This window comes from Pygocentrus nattereri, chromosome 11 (assembly GCF_015220715.1).
Source record: "Pygocentrus nattereri isolate fPygNat1 chromosome 11, fPygNat1.pri, whole genome shotgun sequence".
NCBI classification, from domain to species: Eukaryota; Metazoa; Chordata; class Actinopteri; order Characiformes; family Serrasalmidae; genus Pygocentrus; species Pygocentrus nattereri.
In genome coordinates this window covers 9992613-10016402 of record NC_051221.1, presented here as the reverse complement: position 1 = coordinate 10016402, position 23790 = coordinate 9992613, and the positions used below count along the sequence as shown (strand labels likewise).

Sequence of the window (23790 nt, the reverse complement as noted above, 5' to 3'; positions counted from 1 at the left end):
CATGTATGTGCACCAGAAACTGTCATTTAACAATCCGTCAATCATTCAAGACATTAAGACTGATCTCTTTATCCCTCTGCCTGTTTTGTTAGCGTTTTCTGTCATGACTGAAACACCTAAACGTACAGAATCATAAAAGACCAGGTTCTTGATTGCATTAATCTCAGTGAGTCTGCAGGAATACTCGGGATAGTGTACTGAATAGTTTGACATGGCTTTAAAGGGCCATGTCTACTTGTGACATTAATGTGGGTTTGTTTTTGTTTCGGTGCCTTTCAGTTACATGCAAAGCATCACTGTTCTAACTGGCTGCCCTATACTGTGCTTTAGTCACAAAGCAGCCCATGCTGAAACTCTCCTTATAAGTTCAGTGACTGAATATATGAAATATATTCTGTATATATAAATATATTCTGAATAATGAAACTATTCTAAATGATTCAGGATCAAAAAATTAATTATTCAGTATCCATTATGAACTTTTATTTAGTAATTACTATAAACTATGGAGGAACTTCTACGATTTTTTCAGTACATACTATTAATTACTTAGTACTGACTATAAATTATTCTGGTACTACTATGACTTATCCAGTACCTACTATGAATTACTTAATATCCACTATGAATTACTGGGTAACTACTATGAATTATCCAGTACCTAATATGAATTACCTAGTATCTACTATGGAATATTGCGTACCTACTATGAATTATTCAGTACCTACCAATACTTACCATGAATTACTTAATATCCACTATGGAATATTGAGTAACTACTATGAACTATCCAGCACCTAATGTGAATTACTTAGTATTCATTATGAATTGCTAAGTGAATATTACGGATTTTCCAGTACCTACTACGAATTACTTAGTATCCACTATGGAATACTGAGTAACTAATATGAATTGTCCAGTACCTACTACAAATGATTTAGTATCCACTATGAATTACTGAATAACTAATATGAATTATCCAGTAACCACTATGAATTACTAATAATCCATTATGATTTATTGAGTAACTACTATAAATTATCCAGTACCTACTACAAATTACTTAGTATCCACTTTGAACTATGCACTAATAGCTATATTTTCTTCAGTATTTACTACATGTATCTACTATGAATACCTGAGTACCTATTTTTAATTGTTCAGTTACTATTACAAAATATTCTGTATCTACAACATATGATTCAGTAACTATGGTGTAATTCACATATGAGTTATGCAGTTATGAGAGTAAGGAATTTAAGCTGGACCCACTTACAGACCCCTGGCCAATTTGACAGTGTTACTGTATTCATGATAAACCATGTCGCAAGGTTTACTGGGAAAAAAAAACATGTTTAAAAGACGCAAAAAGACGCATAGAAGATTAGAACACGTTATGTGTACAGCATTTCTTGAATATGGAATTATTTGTGCACTATGCCTTTTCCAACTTATCAAACATTCCTGCAGGGGGGATTTGTCATTCTGCTGCTCCAGCTGTAGTGATGTAGTGATGGGGGGATGAGGATCAGAGCATATCTGTAATTGTTTCTCCTCTGGCAGTGATCAATGAGAGGATGAATCATCTCCAGAGCTGCTGCCAATTCTCCAACCGTTTAGAGAAACTGAAAATGACTGGCAGAGAAAAGCAGCGCTGACTCCACCACAAGCGCTCTCCCTCTCTCTCCTTATTACAAGATCACCTCTCTCCATCACCCTACTTCTCTCCTTTCAAAGGAAAATCAATGCATTAATCTCTTTGAAAATTACTCTACAAATGGATCCCATCTGGTTTAACCTCTATTAACCAAACAGTTAATCAGAGGTGGGTGGAGCAGCCTAAACCATATTTAAGTAAAAGATTGTTACTGTAATTAAATAATGCCTGCAGAAAAAGTAAAAGGATCTTTCCAAAAACAGCTTGAGTAGACATGCAAAAGCAGCAGATTAGAAACAGCTTACAACAGTGCTCGGTAGCATTAACGTTAACCAATCAGTAGAAGTAATGTCAACCAACCATTACTCAGTAGCAGTAACGCCAATTAATCAGCACTCAGTAGCAGTAACCCTAACTAATCAGCACTCAGTAGCAGTAACCCTAACTAATCAGCACTCAGTAGCAGTAACCCTAAGTAATCAGCACTCAGTAGCAGTAACCCTAACTAATCAGCACTCAGTAGCAGTAACCCTAACTAATCAGCACTCAGTAGCAGTAACCCTAACTAATCAGCACTCAGTGGCAGTAACCCAAACTAATCAGCACTCAGTAGAAGTAACCCTAACTAATCATCACTCAGTAGCAGTAACGCGAAGTAATCATCCCTCAGTAGAAATAATGGCACCAGTCAGCACTCAGTAGCAGTAATGCTTACTCATCAGCACTCAGTAGAAATAATGACACCAATCATCACTCAGTAGCAGTAATGCTATGTAATGATCACTCAGTAGCAGTAATGCTAACTAATCAGCACTCAGTAGCAGTAACCCTAACCAATCAGCACTCAATATCAGTAACCCTAACTAATCAGCAATCAGTACCAGTAACCCTAACTAACTAGCACTCAGTACCAGTAACCCTAACTAATCAGCAATCAGTACCAGTAACCCTAACTAATCAGCAATCAGTACCAGTAACCCTAACTAATTAGCACTCAATAGCAGTAACCCTAACTAATCAGCACTCAGTAGCAGTAACCCTAACTAATCAGCACTCAGTAGCAGTAACCCTAACTAATCAGCACTCAGTAGCAGTAACCCTAACTAATCAGCACTCAGTAGCAGTAACCCTAACTAATCAGCACTCAATACCAGTAACGCTAAGTAATCAGCAGTCAGTACCAGTAATCCTAACTAAACACCACTCAGTACCAGTAACCCTAATCAGCACTCAGTAGAAGTAATGCTCACTAATCAGCACTCAGTAGGAATAATGGCACCAGTCAGCATTCAGTAGCAGTCATGCTCACTAATCAGCACTCAGTAGGAATAATGACACCAATCAGCACTCAATAGCAGTAATGCTTACTAATCAACACTCAGTAGCAGTAACCCCAACTAATCAGCACTCAGTAGCAATAATCCTAACTAAACACCACTCAGTAGCGATAACCCTAAGTAATCAGCACTCAGTAGCAGTAACCCTAATCAGCACTCAGTAGCAGTAACCGAAACTGGTCAGCACTCAGTAGCAGTAATGCTTACTAATCAACACTCAGTAGCAGTAACCCTAACTAATCATCACTCAGTAGCAGTAACCCTAACTAATCAGCACTCAGTAGCAGTAACTGTAACTATTCAGCACTCAATAGCAGTAACCCTAACTAATTAGCACTCAGTAGCAGTAACTGTACCTAATCAGCACTCAGTACCAGTAACCCTAAGTAATCAGCACTCAGTAGCAGTAACCCTAACTAATCAGCACTCAGTAGCAGTAACCCTAACTAATCATCACTCAGTAGCAGTACCTCTAACTAACCAACACTCAGTAGCAGTAACCCTAACTAATCAGCACTCAGTAGCAGTAACCCTAACTAATCATCACTCAGTAGCAGTACCTCTAACTAACCAACACTCAGTAGCAGTAATGTGAAGTAATCATCACTCAGTAGAAATAATGACACCAATCATCACTCAGTAGCAGTAACGCTATGTAATCATCACTCAATAGCAGTAATGCTAACTAATCAGCACTCAGTAGCAGTAACCCTAACCAATCAGCGCTCAATACCAGTAACCCTAACTAATCAGCAATCAGAGCCAGTAACCCTAACTAATTAGCAGTCAGTACCAGTAGCCCTAATTAATTAGCAGTCAGTACCAGTAACCCTAACCAATCAGCACTCAGTAGCAGTAACCCTAATTAATCAGCACTCAGTAGCAGTAACCCTAACTAATCAACAGTCAGTAGAAGTAACCCTAACTAATCAGCACTCAGTAGCAGTAACCCTAATTAATCAGCACTCAGTAGCAGTAACCCTAACTAATCAGCACTACTGGTTCAATAATGTTGGCTGAAAGACCTTGTGCAAAAGACAATGAGTCTTCTAACTTACCTTCTACTTCTAACAGCCTTGAACAGCTTTAGCACTAGCTCATCTGAAGGTGCAGCTTTCTTTGTTCAAAGTTTCTCCTTATTAAACCGGTCACTTTAACGTCCAGTGGCTAAATGACTTCCCCGTAAACATGTAAACAATGTAAACATGGCCTCCAGCTATCTTTTTGGTTTCAGGTAGTGAGAAAACTGATCAATCATTTGTTTCAATAAAATAAACATAATTAAGGTACAGTTTTATTCAGAGCAAAATGATTTTAAGTCTAAAATCAGAGTCAAAGTCTGACTTTGAACAAACTTTGTAAAATACAAAATGACAAAACTGTAGATACAAGGTTTTGTTCCGTCACGTAACATTAATGTACATTAAAAGTTAAGAACCCTTTATTCGTCCTCCTGAAAAGTTTCCACTTTTTGATCTAAATAATAGGATGGTTTAAATAATAGAATGAAGGGATGATAATCGGTCTGGAAGTCTAAAGGTTAAACGAGGAGAAAAAGAGGGCCGACTCCAATAAGTATTCAGTAGGATTTGTGTGGTCTGGAGCGGACACCTACGCCCGGCTAAATTATTCAGCACAGCCAACAGGGCTGCAGGTCCAGCCCTTTCACTCGGAATACACAATAAGGCTGATCCTGCGCTCCAGTCCTCCTGTATCTACATAAGAAAGAGAGAACATACCACAGAAAACTGCACTGAACGAGAGAAACGCAAGGACTCACACACTACACAAGGTCAAACCACTGCTCAGAGAGAGAGAAAGAGAGAGAAAGACTGAGAGATTAGGAAAATGGGAGAAGAGAAGAGAATATGAAAGGACAGGAAAGGACAGAAGAGAGGAAAAATCTAAGAGAAAAGAAGATAAAAGAAGATAAAAGATAAAAGAAGAGAAGGGAACAGAAAAAAAGAAAAAAATGAAAGAAGAGAAATGAGAAGAGAAGAAAAAATGAAATAGAAGAAAAATCAAAAAGAGAAAAGAAGAGAAATGATAAAAGAAGAGAAGAAAAAATGAACAAAGAGAAGAAAAATCAAAGAGAAAGAAGAGAAATGATAAAAGAAGAGAAGGGAAAAGAAGAAAAAAAAAATCAAAGAAGAGAAATGAGTGTGTATATCAAATATCATACACACAGACACTGATTAAACCCCTCTGTGACTGTAACCTCTCAGTCTCATTGTTACAGCGGAGGCTCCACTCTGCTGTTGATTTTGTCAGTTTGCTGCTCATTGATTTCTCCACAGTTCTCAGAGCAGTGCAGAGTGCAGACAGTGTCCTCCAGCGCTAACGTCACTCATATTATTGTTACTGTCAGCATCAGCGCTGTGTTTCACTTACTTAGGACTTAGGCGCATAAACAGCGCTGGGTGTTCCTGAAGAGAGGTTTAGAAATCAACAGATGAACATTAACATACATAAAACCAATACTTACTGTATTAATATCATTTGTGCCTATTCAGTATTAATGCTCTTCAGAGCAAATGCACATTAAACAGTCCAGATAAAGAGCTTTTGCATGGATTATGGAAACTGATTCTTATGGATATTGATTGTGTAAGGGGTACCTGGATGCAGGCAGTGTGCTGACTCTGGTGAAGAACACTGAGGGCTCCACATCCACCTTCACCCCCAGACTGATCTCTCTGTAGTAACCCTCCACCTGCCCCAGACCACCACTGTACCTAAAGTTCAACACCGCCTCCAGGGTCTGCAGAGAGAGAGAGAGAGAGAGAGAGAGAGAGAGAGAGAGAGAGAGTGAGTCAGACAGATTTTATATATATATATATTTACACACACTGAATGTGACTTTATGCAACAAATATACTCATAATTCACTATTTTATGACCATTTTCTAGCCCCTCTTCACCCCACAGAATTTAAGAGGCTGTGCCTTTAGTTCAGTTCAGAGTACTTTAGTCCCAAAAAAGGCAATTCATTTGCAGCTTTCTCCGTCCATACGCGCAACTACACCAACATACACACATACTTAAAAAAGTAAAACCTTACATATTTCAGAGACGACAAATCCAACAAAGATAAATAATCAAATGAGGAATCAATGCGTGAAGACAATGAACACAACAATCATTTAAAAAGACTATTATCTGCATTCAGTAGCTTGCTAGCAGAAGGAATAAAAGACTTGGAAAAGCGACTTGTTCTCCTGAGGGGCGAAATATTATGCCGACCTGGCGGCATTACAGTGAATTCGCTGGACACAATGTGATCAGATTGAGTGATAATTCCTTTTGCTTTCTGAGCCACTTGTTTCTCCAACAGGGAGCCAAGGTCTGTCTGTTGGACTCCAATTATCTTTGAACAGATTTTTACACCACCATTCAGGCTATTCTTGTGCCTCACTGACAGAACATTGAACCAACAAATAAATGAGAAAGTTAAAACACTTTCAATGACTTGTAGGAACTGCACAACACTGTATGACAAACATGAAAAGATCTCAGCTCACACAGTAAATCAGCTCTTTGTTGACCCTTCTTAACAACCAGCTCTGTATTTGCATCAAATTTAAGTTGGGAGTCAAATACGGTTCCTAAGTACTTATGTGTGTCCACAATTCGGACCTCTTTTCCACGTATGACACTAGCTTTTGGTTCCTCTTTATTTTGCATGAAATCGAAGATTAATTCCTTCGTTTTTGGCACATTAAGGTCAAGAAATTTCTCACCACACCAAGTAACACAAGCAGGAAGGGCACAACCATGATCTGACTCTCAACCCTGGAGAAGAGACAATGAAGAGACTGCTGCCCGTGTACATAATAAGACTGATATATGTAAATGAGCTCTGTGCTGATTGGCTGCAAAGTATTGTGCCTTGTTTAAAAAGCAATTTGAAATACTCCTTATAACTTCAGTGTGAGTGGGCAGGGCCAACCTGCTGTATGACATCACAAAATAAATAAAAACAGGCTGATTTAGCAGCTTAACATCTGTAAGTGTTATGTATGGATAGGTGGAGCAAACAGGGTCTTCTCTTTAGCTCCAATAAAGTGAGGAAAATTAATTTTTCATGATTACAGTAATGTAATGATAATGTTTTATGGACCTGTTTCTGTTTGTGCGCTCAATAAGAAATGGGCACACAGTGTAAGGAGACGCTGCAAATGGTGTAAGAACAGAACTTATGCTCAGTTTAAAGTAATGGTGATGTGCTAGCCGCTATCAGGCTGGACAGACGCTGGCGCCCCTTCTGCTCTGTCCTTTACGGTGATGGATGAGAGAGGAAAAGAGGGAGTGAAAGGCTAACAGGAGCAGAGAGGAGTCAAGCTGTGACAGCAAGAATGGAGAGATCAGAGTGTCTGCACTCTGCACAGTGTTTCACAGAGGGTAAAGTTACTGCCTTCCAAAGAGAAAACCCTCTCTCTCTCTCTCTCGCTCTCTCTCGCTCTCTCTCGCTCTCTCTCGCTCTCTCTCGCTCTCTCTCGCTCTCTGTTACTGTGTCTTTAAGACTGATATTTAGTCAGAGACCACTCTTCAGTTTCTTTAACTTCAAGTCAAAACAGACATCAAGTACAAGTATAAAAATAAACAATAGTTTCCACAACTGGAGCTACAGAGAAAACGGGACCGCTAACAACCACCTGGAAGACCTGGTAGACATCAAAACTGCCTCCATCAGATAAACAGCACTTAAAGCTTTCATCTCTGAGAGGGAGGAGTAAATCAAGCTGCTTCAGATCTGAAAACATCCACAGGTGTTTCTGTCCATCCTTCCACTGCGAGAAGACCACTCAGCGCTATGGGTCTGAAAGGATGTGTAGCTGTTCAAGAAGAACCTCACTGAGGAGGTCAAGGAGACGGACACATCAAACAAAGAAGCTGAACGATGGACTGACCACCCCAGAGTCCAGACCTCAACACCACTGAATGGGTTTGATTACTTCAGAAAATCATCAACCAGCTTCTAAGACTGAACTTTGGAGGTGTGGAAAACATCCCTGCAGGTTTATTAGAGAAACTGAGAGTGAGTCTCCTGAAAATAACAGAAGCTGGAATAAAGGTAAAAAGTGACACTGAATACTGAAAATACTGATACCGAGGCTTCTGTTTTATTAGCGATTACAATGTTCAACACTACTGCTACCCAGTTTAAAAAGTACTTGTATGGGATGCACCCATCTCATGTCACATGTTGATACAAGTCCATTAGAATCACCCTAGTAGCCCTGTGGGGAACAACAGTAAACACCTAGGAATACCATAGCAACCACCTAAAATACCATAGTAAACACTCTGCAACACCCTAGCAACACATCTGCAACCACCTAAAGTACCATACTAACAACTCAGCAACACCCTAGCAACCACCTAGTACCAACCTGGTATACCATAGCAACCACTGATCAAAACCTTTACACACACCTAAATTACCATAGTAACCACTCAGTAACCACCTGGTATACCACTGCTACCTCCTACCTCCTTAGTAACTTGCACTTAGTGTCAGCTTTTACAGGCTATATATATATATATATATATATATATATATATATATATATATATATATATATATATATATATAGTCATCCCAGACTTTTGCATAATACTGTAAATGCAATGTAAATGATCTCTATTCTGATTGGCTGCTCTGCACTGTGTGTATTGTGCCTAATTCAAAACTGCAGTCTTAAAACTGCAGCACAAGTGGGCAGGGCTAAACTGCTGTAGGCTGAACATGGAAAGATATATGCAAATGTGTTTGTTTTGTGACATCATAAAAACAATACATTCCAAATGGGCTATTTCTGCAGCTTCATTACCACATAAGGACTGAATGGCTGTTTAAAAGAGAAAAACATATTTAGTTTCATCTTCAAACTAAGTGTTGTAATAAAGTATGTAATGTAGAATTGAATATGAAAGGTAAAAATATGCTTGTGGGGTGTTTGAATCGTATCTCCTCTGTTCTGTGGGAATAATGAAAGGATGAGATCCGGACGGAAAGATGAATAAAAGCAGCGCGCGTGTCCAAACACCCCAAACTAAACTCTTTAACGGTGCCCTCTTAATGCAGATCAAAGAGTCTGTGATTAGATTCATCTTTAATTCATCACAGAGGAAAAGAAAAATGAAAGGGGAGAGGAGAGAAAAGGAGAGAAAGAGAGAGAGAGAGAGAGGGTGGGTGGTGGTGGAGTGTTCTTAAGAAGAAGACTTTCTCTAATGGGAGACTGTTACACCATTTCCTCACATACATACACATACCTACATCAGAACAGAGAGAGCGAGGGAGATAAAGGCAAGGAAAGTAAAGGCTAAAAGTGTGAACAAAAAAGGAAGAAAAAAAAAAATCAATGAATGAATGAAATAATGACTGAAAGAAAAAAGTATGAAAGAAAGAAACAAACGAATAAAAAAGAAAGAAAAAGTGAAAGAAAGCATTAGGAAAGGAAAAGAGTAAAAGAAAGAATGAATGAGTGAAAGAATGAGTAAAAGAAAGAATGAATGAAAGATTGAGTAAAAAAAAGTAAGAATGAATGAGTGAAAGAAAATGAGTAAATGAAAGAAAGAAAGAATAAATGAAAGAAACAGACATGAAAGAGAGAAAAATCAGTGAAAGTAGGGAGCCAAATGAGGAAAGCAGGAGAGTGAGAGACAGATGAGAAACAGATTTGAGAGACAGACTGAGAGTGCTGGAGGACAGAAAGACTGACCTGCTAGAATATAGAGGACGAGCACGTCCTTCTATCCACAGGATGGGTGGGGGGGGGCTTATTTACTTGTCCTTGAGCGCTGCTGGTGTCCGGCTTTGTAACGTCTGCTGTGTTGCCGACTGCAGTGGCTGAGCTGGTGTACAAATGAGGCTGAATGAGCAGCCAGAGTGTGAGAGGTGCTGCTGTTTCTCCAGGCTGTGGATGAACTTCTCTCATCCGCACTGCCCGGTAGGCGGCAGGTCGCTCTTATTAAAAGCCACAGCAGGAAAGGTGAGCTGTGTTTTACTGAGCCAAGCCTGGCAAAATTCAGTCCACAGCATCAAATTCAGTCCACGTCAACAAGTAGTGAGGCTAAACCTGAAATGAGTCCCACAAAAAAACCTGTCCAAAATCTGACCTGACATCAAGCTTTGGGTCCAAAACCAGAGCCCAATAAAATTCTGTCCCAATCCTGATACCATGTCATCAAGATCTGAGCCTGAAACTGACCCAACTCAGACAAAATTCTGTGCAAACTCGATTCAACCCAAATGGCATCAAGTTTAGAGTCCAAACCCGAACTGAGCCCAACAAATTCTGTCCTAACCCGGCCTGAACCACATCAAGTTTTGAATCCAGAACTGACCAGAACCCCCCCCAAAAAATCTGCTCAAACCCAAACTACATTATCAAGTTTATGTTCCAAACCTGAGCCAAACATGAAAGTATTCTGACCCGATCCACATCAAGTACTGAGCCTTGTACGTTACAAAGCCTGGAAAATTCGAATCCGACTTGAACCACATCATCAAGCTTTCATATTGAACCCGAACCGAGCCTGAGAAAGTTTTGTCGAAACCACATCAAGTTTTAAATCCAAAACTGACCAAAAACCCACAAAAATCTGTTCAAACCCGACCCAAACCACATCATCAAGTTTTGAGTGAAAACCTGAACCAAGCCTGAAAAAGTTCTGCGCAAGCCTGACCCGACCAGCATCAAATATCGAGGCCAGAATTAAAGATAGCCTAGCAAAAGCAAGGTTGGTCCATACCTATCCCACATCAAGTACCAAATCCAAAACCCAATTCTGATCTGAGCTGACCCATCATCACCTAAAGTGCTAAAACCTTCTAATGAAGACATTTAACAAACTCAATCAAGCAATAACTTAGAACAACAAACACTGTTTTCTCTGGGTAACTTCCACAATATGCTGTTCTCACACTGTATTGTGATAATAGAGCAACATGTTTAGCTACACCTGCTTAATTCTAAATCTCTTTATACCGAACATACACTACATGAACAAAAGTATTAGGACACCTACTCTCATTACACCTACAGGAGCTTTAAGAATCCCATTCTAAAATCGTAGACAATAATATGGAGTCAGTCCCCCTGTGCAGCAATAACAGCTTCCACTCTTCTGGAAAGCTTTCTACAAGATTGTGGAGAGTGTCTGAGGGAATTTCTGCCCGTTCATCCAGAAGAGCATCTGTGACGCCAGACACTGATGTTGGATGAAAGGCTCACAGTCTTAGTTCTAGTTCATCCTAAAGGTGTTCGATGGGGTTGAGGTCAAGACTCTGTGAGGGCCAGTCAAGTTATCCCACAGCAAATCCACCGTCACGACTTGCTTTGTGCACTGGGACTCAATCATGCTGGAACAGAAAAGGTTCTTCCCCAAACTATTCCCACAAAGTTAGAAGCACAGAATTGTCCAAAATATTTTGTGATGCTAAAGCATAAGGATTTCCCTTCACTGGAACTAAGGGTTCTAGACCAACCCCTGAAAAACAACCCCATATCATAATCCCTCCTGCACCAAACTTTAGAGCTGGCATAGTGCAGTTAGGCAGGTAATATTCTCCTGGCATTAACCAAACCCAGACTCCATCAGACCGACACAGAAGCGAGATTCATCATTCCACAGAATGTGTTTCCACCGCTCCGGAGTCCAGTGGCAGCACTTTACACCACTCCATCCGGCGCCTGGCATTGGGTTTGGTGGTGTAAGGCTTACATGCAGCTGCTAGACCATAATAACCCAGCCATGAAGTTCCTGGCGCTCAGATTTTGTGCTGATGTTGATGCCAGAGGAGGTTTAAATTCTGCAGTTATTGATGAGCAGAGCATTGGTGACTTTTATGCTTTATGCTCCTCAGCACTCAGCAACTCTCTCTGTAACTGTACGTGGTCTGAGGCTGAGTTGACATGCTTCCACTGTTCAATAATGCCACTCACAGTCAATCGTGGAATATCAAGGAGGGAAGAAATTTTGCAAACTGCCTTGTTGTAACGGTGGCGTCCTATTACAGCACCATGCTCAAATTCAGTGATCCCCTTAGAACGACCCATTCTTTCACTAATGGGTGCAAAGGCAGACAGCTTGGCAACAAGTGTCCCAATACTTTTGTCCATATAGTGTACTACACATACTGAACATACAACATTAAAAAAATTAAACACATATATAAACATCCCTTTGCCTGAACTAAACCGTCCTCTCCTGATTAGATTCACTGCTCGTTTCCCACATGTCTTTTTTTTTTTAATGAGCGTGGACCTCATGGACCAAACTTGACGGGTGCAGTCAGGTCCCTTCAGGCTGCGATAGTGCTGTATCTCTGTATCTCTCCCTCTCTCTCGACCAGCTATAAAAGATGTATTTTCTCTCTCACACTCCTGCTCACTCTCAATCTCTCTCTGTTTCTCGGTCTCTGACTGACGTCATTTTTCTTTCCTCTATTGATCTTTTGTTCTCCACTATGCCCCTCTGTTCCTCCCTCTGTGTTCGTTTTCTCTGACTCTCCCTCTTTCTTCAGCAGTGGGAAAGCATGAGGCAGAACCAGAGACATATGCTCAGAGTTGTGTAGAGGAGGACACAGGAGAGCTGAGAAGAAGAAGTCGAGCAGAGAAATAAGAGTTAAGTAGTTGAGAAGCACAGATAACAGTAGAGTAGGACAGATTTGAGCTGTGTACAGTGCAGAAGAGTTATTTAGAGAAGAGCAGAGTAGAAAAGAGTTCCATGAAGTACAGTATCATAGACTATAGTAAAGTAGGGTTCAGTAGGGTTGAGAGCAAAGAAGGGTAGTGGGGAAAATAGTATAGTAGAACAGAGAAAAAACTGTAATGCAGAGTAGAGGAGAGCACAGTTAAGTACAATAGAGTAGGGTAGAAAAGAATAAAGTGGAGTACAACAGAGATGGATAAAGAAGAGTAGTGCACAGTAAAGAAGCATAGAATGAAGTACAGTAGAGCTGGATAAAGAAGAATAGCAAACAGAAGAGTAGAGAAGAACAGAGTGGAGTACAGTACAGTCAGGCACAATAGAGAAGAATAGAGTGGAGTACAATAGAGTCGGGTAAGATAGAGAAGAATAGAGAGGAGTACAATAGAGTCGGGTAAGATAGAGAAGAATAGAGTGGAGTACAGTAGAGTAAGATAGAGAAGAATAGAGTGGAGTACAGTAGAGTAGGATAGAGAAGAATAGAGTGGAGTACAGTAGAGTAGGATAGAGAAGAATAGAGTGGAGTACAACAGAGTCGGGTAAGATAGAGAAGAATAGAGTGGAGTACAGTAGAGTAAGATAGAGAAGAATAGAGTGGAGTACAGTAGAGTAGGATAGAGAAGAATAGAGTGGAGTACAGTAGAGTAAGATAGAGAAGAATAGAGTGGAGTACAGTAGAGTAGGATAGAGAGGAATAAAGAGGAGTACAGTAGAGTAAGATAGAGAAGAATAGAGTGGAGTACAGTAGAGTAAGATAGAGAAGAATAGAGTGGAGTACAGTAGAGTAGGATAGAGAAGAATAGAGTGGAGTACAGTAGAGTAGGATAGAGAAGAATAGAGTGGAGTATAGTAGAGTAAGATAGAGAGGAATAGAGTGGAGTACAGTAGAGTAGGATAGAGAGGAATAAAGAGGAGTACAGTAGAGTAGGATATAGAAGAATAGAGTGGAGTACAGTAGAGTAGGATAGAGAAGAATAGAGTGGAGTACAGTAGAGTAGGATATAGAAGAATAGAGTGGAGTACAGTAGAGTAGGATAGAGAAGAATAGAGTGGAGTACAGTAGAGTAAGATAGAGAGGAATAGAGTGGAGTACAGTAGAGTAGGATAGAGAGGAATAAAGAGGAGTACAGTAGAGTAGGATATAGAAGAATAGAGTGGAGTACAGTAGAGTAGGATAGAGAAGAATAGAGTGGAGTACAGTAGAGTAGGATATAGAAGAATAGAGTGGAGTACAGTAGAGTAGGATAGAGAAGAATAGAGTGGAGTACAGTAGAGTAAGATAGAGAAGAATAGAGTGGAGTACAGTAGAGTAAGATAGAGAAGAATAGAGTGGAGTACAGTAGAGTAGGATAGAGAAGAATAGAGTGGAGTACAGTAGAGTAAGATAGAGAAGAATAGAGTGGAGTACAGTAGAGTAGGATAGAGAAGAATAGAGTGGAGTACAGTAGAGTAAGATAGAGAAGAATAGAGTGGAGTACAGTAGAGTAACGAAGTGACAGACCACTACAGATTCTCACAAATAAATGTGATCTTTTTTCAGTATTTAGTGTCTTTTCTATTATAACAGCCTCCCTTCCTTTCAGAAGACTTGCTTTCAGGTTCCTTTAGAGATAGTTTTCCACATCTTAGATGTCGCTTGCATTTTCTGATCATCTTACACTGATTCCCCTCAGAAATATCTCCTGAAAACCTTCACTTAAAGGATCTTTTGAGTGGACATTACGTAACTACAGGGTGGTCTCTGACTTCTGCACAGTAGTGTATAAAACGTACAACTAGATCATTGCAGGTCTGATTATCTGAGCGTTCAGACAGTTCCAGACAGCAGAAGGTCATCCGGCTGCTTTTAACTCCTGTGTCCTCCCGTGACCCGTTCCATGTTTTACAAGCTTGTCTCCGTGGCAATGTCGACCTTAGTGACCCAGACACTCACTTACGCACACACACATTTTCACCAGAATCAAGGCAGGAATCTTAATCAGCAGGTGAGTGAGGTATAATGCACACTCCTCGGGAAGAAGAGCAGATAATGAAAACAGGCAGATGCTCCAGATGGTCACTAGTCATGGAACAGAGTGAGTGACAGCTGCTGCCGGTCACCAGGTCAGTGGCTCTACATCGGTGAGTGTTCTGTATTGTAGGAGAACTTATAAATGATGGATTTTTTTTAATGTTTTGAGATCAAATATACACATTTTTATTTATTTTAATAGAGGAGGTACATGCAGAGTGCTGTAAGGTAAAATGGTCTCCAACGAAAACGTCTTCTTCAGATCTATGACCATTTTACCATTTACCATCAGCACATCTCATCTGTGGATGACGTACGACGCTTTTTTGTAGGTCTTTTGTAGTTTTTTTCAACTGAATCGCACAAACAGCACAAACTAGAAACACACACAAACAGTAGAAACTGTCCATTTCTAAAAGCCACTCGGTGCAGAAGGTGCAGACGTTTCCATGGTGACGCAGATGGCCTCTGTGTGTCAACTGCGGATAGCTCCGCTCAGACCCACCTTCATCATTACTCTCATCATCCTCATCCCCATCATCATATTCATCATGATCCCCATCCTCATCACAGTCATCACTACTGCCACCATCATCACCATCATCCTCAACTTCATCACCATCACCATCCCCAACCTCAACACCACCCTCATCTTCATCACCATCATCCTCATCTTCACCACCAACTGTATCATCCCACATCTTCGTCATAATCACCATCATTTTGGAGATACGAGGTTTTGTTTGGACTGAAGCAAATTATTCGTTTTACTTATATTGCTTCTATTATTGCTTCTATCTCTATGTATGGATTCTCTCTGACTGTCTTACTAAAGAAAGAATATCAAACAAAAAAACAAAAAAATAAAGTAAGGAAACTTCAGACACTGAAGGAAGACGTCTTTGCTGATTAACTACATTCAGGGTGTAGATCAGATTTTCCACTGCATCTCCACAACAGCGTCAGTGTGGGAACTGAGCAGGGAGACGGATTTGATGTACAAGCGCACTTGTTTTAGAAACATGCTCCTTCCTAAAAAGAGCACTGTGGCGTTTCTGCACTTCCATCATACACAGTCACCTGGAAACCGAGGCCAGATGCCCTTGAGCCAGGCACTCACACCCGAACAGCTTCAGGGAGGCCGCCCCTGCAGCCAACTGATGAAATCCGCTTTGGGCAGAAGTGCTAAATTACTGAATGTAAAGTAGCTTGAGGGAGAGAAATGGATGAGTGTACGACAGCGTAGGATTAGATACAGTTTAGCTTTAACTGATATCCATCATCGTGTCACAGGTCTGCAACGCAAACGAGACTGAAAAGGTACAGAGATTTTAAAAGCTGGGAGGGATGGAGAGGGAGAGCAGTCTGAGCATTATGAACATAAGGTCACACTATAAAACTGCTCTATCACACTTAGTTTGGCCAAAAATCTAATGTACACACTGCTACCCCCCTTTACTCCAAATGTAGCTAAACACCCCAGGCATGTTTGGTGTGTGACGTGTGCTTCTCTATTTCTGCACTGGAGCTACGAGGCTAACATGGTTAATAGGTAATGGAAGTAATGGAAGCACTGCTGTGTCTGATCCACTCGTACCAGCGGAACACACGCTAACATACCACCACCACACCAGTGTTACTGCAGCTCTGAGAATGATCCACTGATTCTGGATGATATTGTTGGATATTTCTCTGTCCAGCTTTCTTTCTTTCCTATTTTATAACATCTGAATTCTATCATTTGCTGATGAGGAACGCCGCTTTTAGAGGACATAGTTATGCCATTTTTTCCCTCTTTCTTTGTTCTCATTCTTCCTTCCTTTTTTCTGGCCCTACTGCCTTTCCTGATTCTTTATTTCTTTTCCTTCCTCTTGCTTCTTTATTCTTTGCTTTTGTCTATTAGCATGTTCTACCATCTTTCTTTCTGTTTCTCCTCATTCCATTTCTCTTTTTTTGTAATTTTTTTTCAACACCAGGAATGTTTTCATCGTTCCATCTTTACTTTTTTTCTTGCGTGTTTCTTTCTTTCTTTCTTTCTTTCAAACATGTCCTATATTTTGGGCTAAGTGGGGGAACTATGTGAACCTGTCATATGTCAATCATTATCTCACAGTTTTTATCTTCTCTGTAAAAGTAATGAAGCCACTGTTGCTGGAGCTGGACAGAGAGAGGAATGCTGGTCTAGTAGATGAAGCTGGACAGAGAGAGGAACGCTGGTCTAGTAGATGAAGCTGGACAGAGTGAGGAACGCTGGTCTAGCAGATGAAGCTGGACAGAGAGAGGTACGCTGGTCTAGTAGATGAAGCTGCACAGAGAGAGGAATGCTGGTCTAATAGATGAAGCTGGAGAGAGAGAGGAATGCTGATCTAGTAGATGGAGCTGGACAGCGAGAGGAACGCTAGTTTAGTCAATGAAGCTGGACAGAGAGAGGAACACTAGTCTAGTAGATGAAGCTGGAGAGAGAGGAACACTAGTCTAGTACATGAAGCTGGACAGAGAGAGGAACGCTGATCTAGCAGATGGAGCTGGACAGGGAGAGGAACGCTAGTTTAGTCGATGAAGCTGGACAGAGAGAGGAACACTAGTCTAGTAGATGAAGCTGGAGAGAGAGGAACACTAGTCTAGTACATGAAGCTGGACAGAGAGAGGAACGCTGATCTAGCAGATGGAGCTGGACAGGGAGAGGAACGCTAGTTTAGTCGACGAAGCTGGACAGAGAGAGGAACGCTGGTCTAGCAGATAAAGGTGGATATGGACATGCAGCTGTGTGAAGAGGACATGAAGTTCTCAGGCTGCTGTAATAAACTGTGAATCCACTCAGTTTCTTCACATTGGAATCGAGAGCCAACAGACCAGCCAAAAGTCCTTTTCCTCTAAAACACTGCATGATTAATACAACGCTGATTAACACTGAACGCTGATTTCATAGTGGACAGAATTGTGTTAATGAGGTAATGCTGAATGGACACATTGCTCTGAATGGCCAGAGAGCCGCATCTGAGATGATATGGTGTAATATTAATGAGGCCTGAAGCTGGATTGTGGGCAGTCATGAGTAATTTTTGTGTGACAGCTGAAAGCTGTGCATTAGTGGGGCAGCCACCAACCACCAGTGATCTGATAACAGAAACACACAGAAATACAGAGAGGAGCCGTCTGAGCACCAAGGTCAAATCACAGAGCCAAGGAGCTGGATCTGATAACAGAAACACAGAAATACAGAGAGGAGCCGTCCGAGCACTGAGGTCCAATCAGAAAGCCGAGGAGCTGGATCTGATAACAGAAACACAGAAATACAGAGAGGAGCCGTCCGAGCACTGAGGTCCAATCAGAAAGCCGAGGAGCAGGATCTGATAATAGAAACACAGAAATACAGAGAGGAGCCGTCCGAGCACCAAGGTCAAATCACAGAGCCAAGGAGCTGGATCTGATAACAGAAACACAGAAATACAGAGAGGAGCGTACGAGCACTGAGGTCCAATCAGAAAGGCGAAGAGCAGGATCTGATAACAGAAACACAGAAATACAGAGAGGAGCGTACGAGCACTGAGGTCCAATCAGAAAGGCGAGGAGCAGGATCTGATAACAGAAACACAGAAATACAGAGAGGAACCCTCCGAGCACTGAGGTCCAATCAGAAAGCCGAGGAGCAGGATCTGATAACAGAAACACAGAAATACAGAAGGAGCTGTCCAAGCACTGAGGTCCAATCAGAGAGCCAGCGAGCGGGATCTGATAACAGAAACACAGAAATACAGAGAGGAACCCTCCGAGCACCAAGGTCCAATCACAGAGCCGAGGGTCTGAATCTGAGCAGCAGGAGACGACCAGAGGAAAGCTCAGATCTACAGGTGGAAGAAGAGAGGAAGGATAGAGGGATACTGAAAGATGGAAAAAGACAAATTAAGTCATAGATTTAATGTACAACTATTAAAATTACACCTCCTGAAAGGAGAATATTAATATCAATAATTAATCAATCCCCCTTTCCCTCCCTTTCCCTCTTCCCCTTCCTCCTTCCTTCTTTCCCTAACTTTCCCGCCCTTTCCTTGACTTCGTTTTCCTTTCCTTTCCTTCCCCTCTATAAAAATACAGATACGAGGTTTTGTTCCGATAGTAGCTGTGTGTGTGTGTGTGTGTGTGTGTGTGTGGTTGTATTAGTGTGGCTCCTGGCTCTGGCAGCTCATCTGTGTGATGATGTATTGTGGTTATTCTCCAGCTCTGAGTACAGCATAAGCACTTCCACAGGACACACACACACACACACACACACACACACACACTTCAGTAGGTAGTTCTGTGGTTTCACGCTTCACTGAATACCAAAAGGTCTACACCACAGAGGCAGTGAAGTGAAAAATAATACTTTTAGCAGTCTGAAAAGTGTGTCTTAGAGAGAGTGAGAAAGAGAGAAAGAAAGAAAGCAGGTAGAAAAAGAAAGATGGTGTGCATGAGTGAGAGAGAATGAGAGAGAGACAGCGAGTGAGCGAGAAGGGGAGCATACACAAAATGTGTCAATATAATAAGTACAGCACAATTGACAAACTCATTCTGACTGCACTGAGTTAAAAACCCCAGTATTAAAGCACTAATCCAGTCTCTTCAGATGTTATTTAACTACACGGTCACTCTTTTTATAGCCACTCCTTTATGCCATAAAACAGAGGTATAATATACAAATATAGTCTCTGTCTTCTCAAGCAAATGGTTAACACTCCACAACCCACAGTAAGACTCACTGCCTCCTTTGCAGCCCAGATTCAGTTTCGCTTATAGGTAATAAATGAGTACAAACTACCTAAAGCTACACGGTGAAACTCCCTTGAAACTAGATTGCACTTGAGGTTCCTGCACCTCCCTGGAAACTCGGTTGTACCAGTTGTTCATGAAGCAGCCAATGAAGCACTGCGGCATGGGATCATTTCATAGAACATCATTTCAAATGACTGATTTCAGTGAATCAATAGGCAAGAAAATCAAGCAAATATGTAAATAAGACGTCGCAGACTTTAATTAGAATGAATGTGCTGATGTATCAGTAATATGAGCTGCTAATGTGGCAACTGAAACTACCCAGTTCCACCACAATGACGTTACATGCAATTCACAATATGCAACTAGTTGCATGTAAGTTTTACAGAGGAAAGTCAGCCTAAGACCCTTTTTAACCATAATAACTACAAAGCAGTTTGTACCACATCCTTTCCCAGGTAATATCTAGAACCCGTCGGCCATTTCAGCGTTGCTTACCATGTTACCCATATTAATGACCTACTACTTTGAAATTTGTACCACACTCTTGCCTGGTTACTATCTAGAACGTGAGGAACGTGTAAAAGACAGCACTGTTGTTCCGTGGAGGTGACGGGCTAGTGCAGCGTGTGCATGAGTGCTCTGCAGCTGTGTCTCATTACAGTGAAATGAATTAGACGCACTATAAAGGTGAACAGATTACTCCAGTTACGCTGTTGGCACACAGCCAGAGACCCAGAGAGTGAACGTTTGTGTGTGATTGCCCCGTCATTAGCGGCGCAATCGTCTTGGGTTCTCTCTGGCACAGCCGTTTGATTCTCACAGCCAGTGGCTCTTCCTTTCGTTTTCCTGCATTTCCTTTTCTTTTTCCATGTATTTGTTCTTCCAGATTTAAAGGATTTCCTCAGAGGAGAAAAGACTGAACTCATTAATAATTAATGAAATGAAAGGCAGCAGTGTGGTGGAGCGTATACGGAGGTACAATGATTTACTGCAGGGGACACAAACCCTAATTACTTGGGGGCCACTAGCCAGGTGGTCTTCTCCAAGGGGGGGCTTGTGGAGAAAATGTGGAGGAAAAAAAAGTGTCACGTATTTTATTTCTTCGCCCCCCCCCCTTATTATATGTATACATACATATAATAATTCGGCACTTCTTATAAGCAATTCCTCACCACAACCCCAACATTTACAACTGCTACCACTGCTGCTACTTACTACTACCACTACTACTACTATCACTACTACCACTACTACTACCACTACTACTACTACTAATAATAATAATAACTAGATGTGCATTTCCTAAAGGAACTGCACGAGTGCTTGAAAAGAGCTGCAAGTGTGTGTGTGTTTGTTTCTGTGTTGGTGAACAACACCTCCTTAGGAATGTGTCTGTGTGTGTGTGTGTGTGTGTGTGTGTGTGAGAAAGGGAGAGATGTATGTGTTGGGGGGGGGTCATTCAAATGAACTGTCACTCTGTTATTATGCAGCTCTTAGTGGAGAAGCCTTGAGTGAGCCTGATTTGCACCCTCTGAACAAACAGTCATAACTCGGGAATTGTTTACTCTATCGCTTAACCGGATAGATGTGAGAAAAGACCCATTGAGGATTGTTTTGGTTTAATGCTGTGTGCATTGAGAAGAAAATGGCTGAGTTATGACGAGTTAAATGCTGCACCATTTAAGGTAGAACGGGAAAATTCTGACAAGAAGTTGAGAAGTCAGAACGTAACTGCTGCACCATTTAAGGTGGAACGGAAAAATTCAAACAAGATGCTGAGGTGCCAGAATGTCACTGCCGCACCATTTAAGGTGGAACAGGAAAATTCAAACAAGAAGTGGGGTGCCAGAATGTAACTACTGCACCATTTGAGGTGGAACGGGAACATTCGAACAAGAAGCTGGCGAAAAGGATGCTGGTTCCAGAGTTGAAAGGGGATGGGAAGGTTGATCTGTTTCTGCTTGATTGGTTGGTAACATTCACTTATTTTGCTGTTTCACAGAACCAATAGGTCAGCACTGTTTTGTCCCATTAATGTTTATGATGGCAACTGATTAGCTCTGCAGTAGCAACTGTAACGGCAGTTTGCTAACCCACAATCTAGCTAACGTTTGTTACGTTACTTGCTGTGTCGTTGTTCACTCTAACGTTATATCATGGTATTTGTCGTTTGCGAGGGGTTTTATGCCCACAGAGATCTTAATCAAGTTTGGCAGCACAATGTCATTCACCTTGGCCATGCATGTCCATGAATTTGGGGGTGGAGCTTCTGAAGGAGCTTCTGAAGCAGGACCTCACAAGGTGGTCTTCTTGTATACTATTTAAAGAGCAGGACCTCTACGGACATCCATACATGGCTGGAGCCTTAATTTAGGCTGAATGATCTATTTCTGCATTCAGAGAGACAATAAATATAATCCTTCTCTAAGTAAAAGGACAGAAGAGGCAAGAGAGAAAATAGACGTCTAAAAAAAAATAATAATAATAATAAAAAAAAATAGATGTAAAATATCATCCTCAGGGAACAGAGCGGAGCGCAAGTACGCCAGCTTACACTACACACACGCTTAGAGCATTCGCTTTAATTCAGAGAGAAATCTCTAATGATTTACACTCCTATATAAAAACACCAACATGTTTACAAACTTCATATGAGATCAGATCTGCACTACAAACATGTAATCACAGCGAGTACAAATCCTGCCAATAAATGTGTTCATTTCATTCCTCGGGGGGTTTATTACAGTTGGCACTTTACATAAGAACTATTGGACCTCTTCATGTTTGCTTACTCCAAGTAATTTTATCAAGTGATCTCTTATTTAAAGCAAAATTCGCACAGCTAATTTTGCTTCATGAACCAATGCTTTTATTTCTTTTAAGAGGCTTTTGACAGACGTTTAACGCAGCCTCAAATGAAACCCAATGGAAATCTATACAGAAAGAACAGCAGACATTAAAATGAAGAGATCAGAAAGAAGAGAGGCAGACGGAAACCTCGTCGCTGCATTTTTCCCATTTCAAAATGCCTTTAAAAGACAAAAAGTCTTCACATTGCAGAAACATTTTACTGGCTCCTGTAGGGCACAAAGGGCCAGAGTGGCTACAGTTTTCATCTCAAACAGTGAGTTAATGACAGTTGATTTGACTTGTTACACTATTGTTCCACGTTGGAATGAATGCTTTTAGTAATACATTAAACCAGATGGGTTGCAGATAAAAGTACAGCGGTATTCAGTGCTTGGTATAGTGTAGTCGATAGACCCTCCGCTCTGCAGACTTGGGTTCAACGCCCCACCCAGGAAACCACCCTACACTATACCAATAAGAGTCCTTGGGCTACACTCCTAAAACTACTTTCACTGTTACTCTGGATAAGTGCATCTGCCAAACGCCATAAATGTACGATAGTGCTGTGCAACTGTATGGATTTCCAATAAGTTGCAAAAGGCCACAAAAATCAAATGCCGGATGTAGATAACTGTAGATAACTCTAGAGTTGTATGCAAAAGTTTGTGTGTCCCTGTTCGAATTCAAATCAAAACATTTTTGTTCATTTTCGGAGAGTAAATAAGTTTGCATATCTTCTACAGAGAGCACACTTAAATATGGGATTGTCCTGTACATTTTAGTGCCAAATTTCTGTTTATTACTTGTTACACGAAACAGAAAAGGTGCCATAACTTTTACACATGCTGTATTTTATTTATTTTTACTTCTAACACGTTAAATTCAGCAAACACGCAATTTTTCAGTATTCAGTTTGTCCACACTTTACCCTTTTCACAGCTTCCATCCTTCTCAGGAGACTCACTTTTCACTTGGGATATTTTTCCACACCTCCACAGTTCAGTCTTGAGTTCTTTAAGTTGGCTTAGCATTTTCTGATTCTTACTCTTTTTTTTTTTTTCATACCTGAAGCAGCTTGATTTTCTCCTCTCCCTCAAAGATGAAAGTTTTAAGTGCTGTTTATCTGATGAGGGCAGTGTTGGTGTCGACCACGTCTTCCAGGTGGTTGTTAGGGGAGTCCCATTTACTCTGCAGCTTTTAAACCTTTTTGGAAATACTGTCTTGGAAACTCATGTTTTTTCCTGTTTACTTACCTTTGACTTTCTCCTTCCTTACACGGGTGGGTTATCTTATATCTAGTCTTCTCAGAAATATCTTCTGAAAAATGAATAACTTTTACTTGAAGGCCATGCTGCTTGGAATATATCTGGTATCAAAACTTTGTATATACAATATTAAAACTGTACAGGAGAAGGAAAAAACATGCTTTACTTTTAATGATAAGTCAGTGGAACCAGAATTTT

At 40.9% G+C, this 23790-nt stretch overlaps 1 protein-coding gene across 4 annotated transcripts in view; it reads right to left on the bottom strand.

Moving 5' to 3' along the window:
• trappc9 (trafficking protein particle complex 9) overlaps window positions 1-23790 on the bottom strand; it is a 383326-nt gene that overhangs the window by 148919 nt on the left and 210617 nt on the right. For all 4 annotated transcript variants that reach the window (XM_017715936.2, XM_017715935.2, XM_037542854.1 and 1 more), the window contains one exon: window positions 5613-5755. In XM_017715936.2, coding sequence (XP_017571425.1) covers window positions 5613-5755 — 143 coding nt within the window. The remainder of the gene's footprint in view (window positions 1-5612; window positions 5756-23790) is intronic.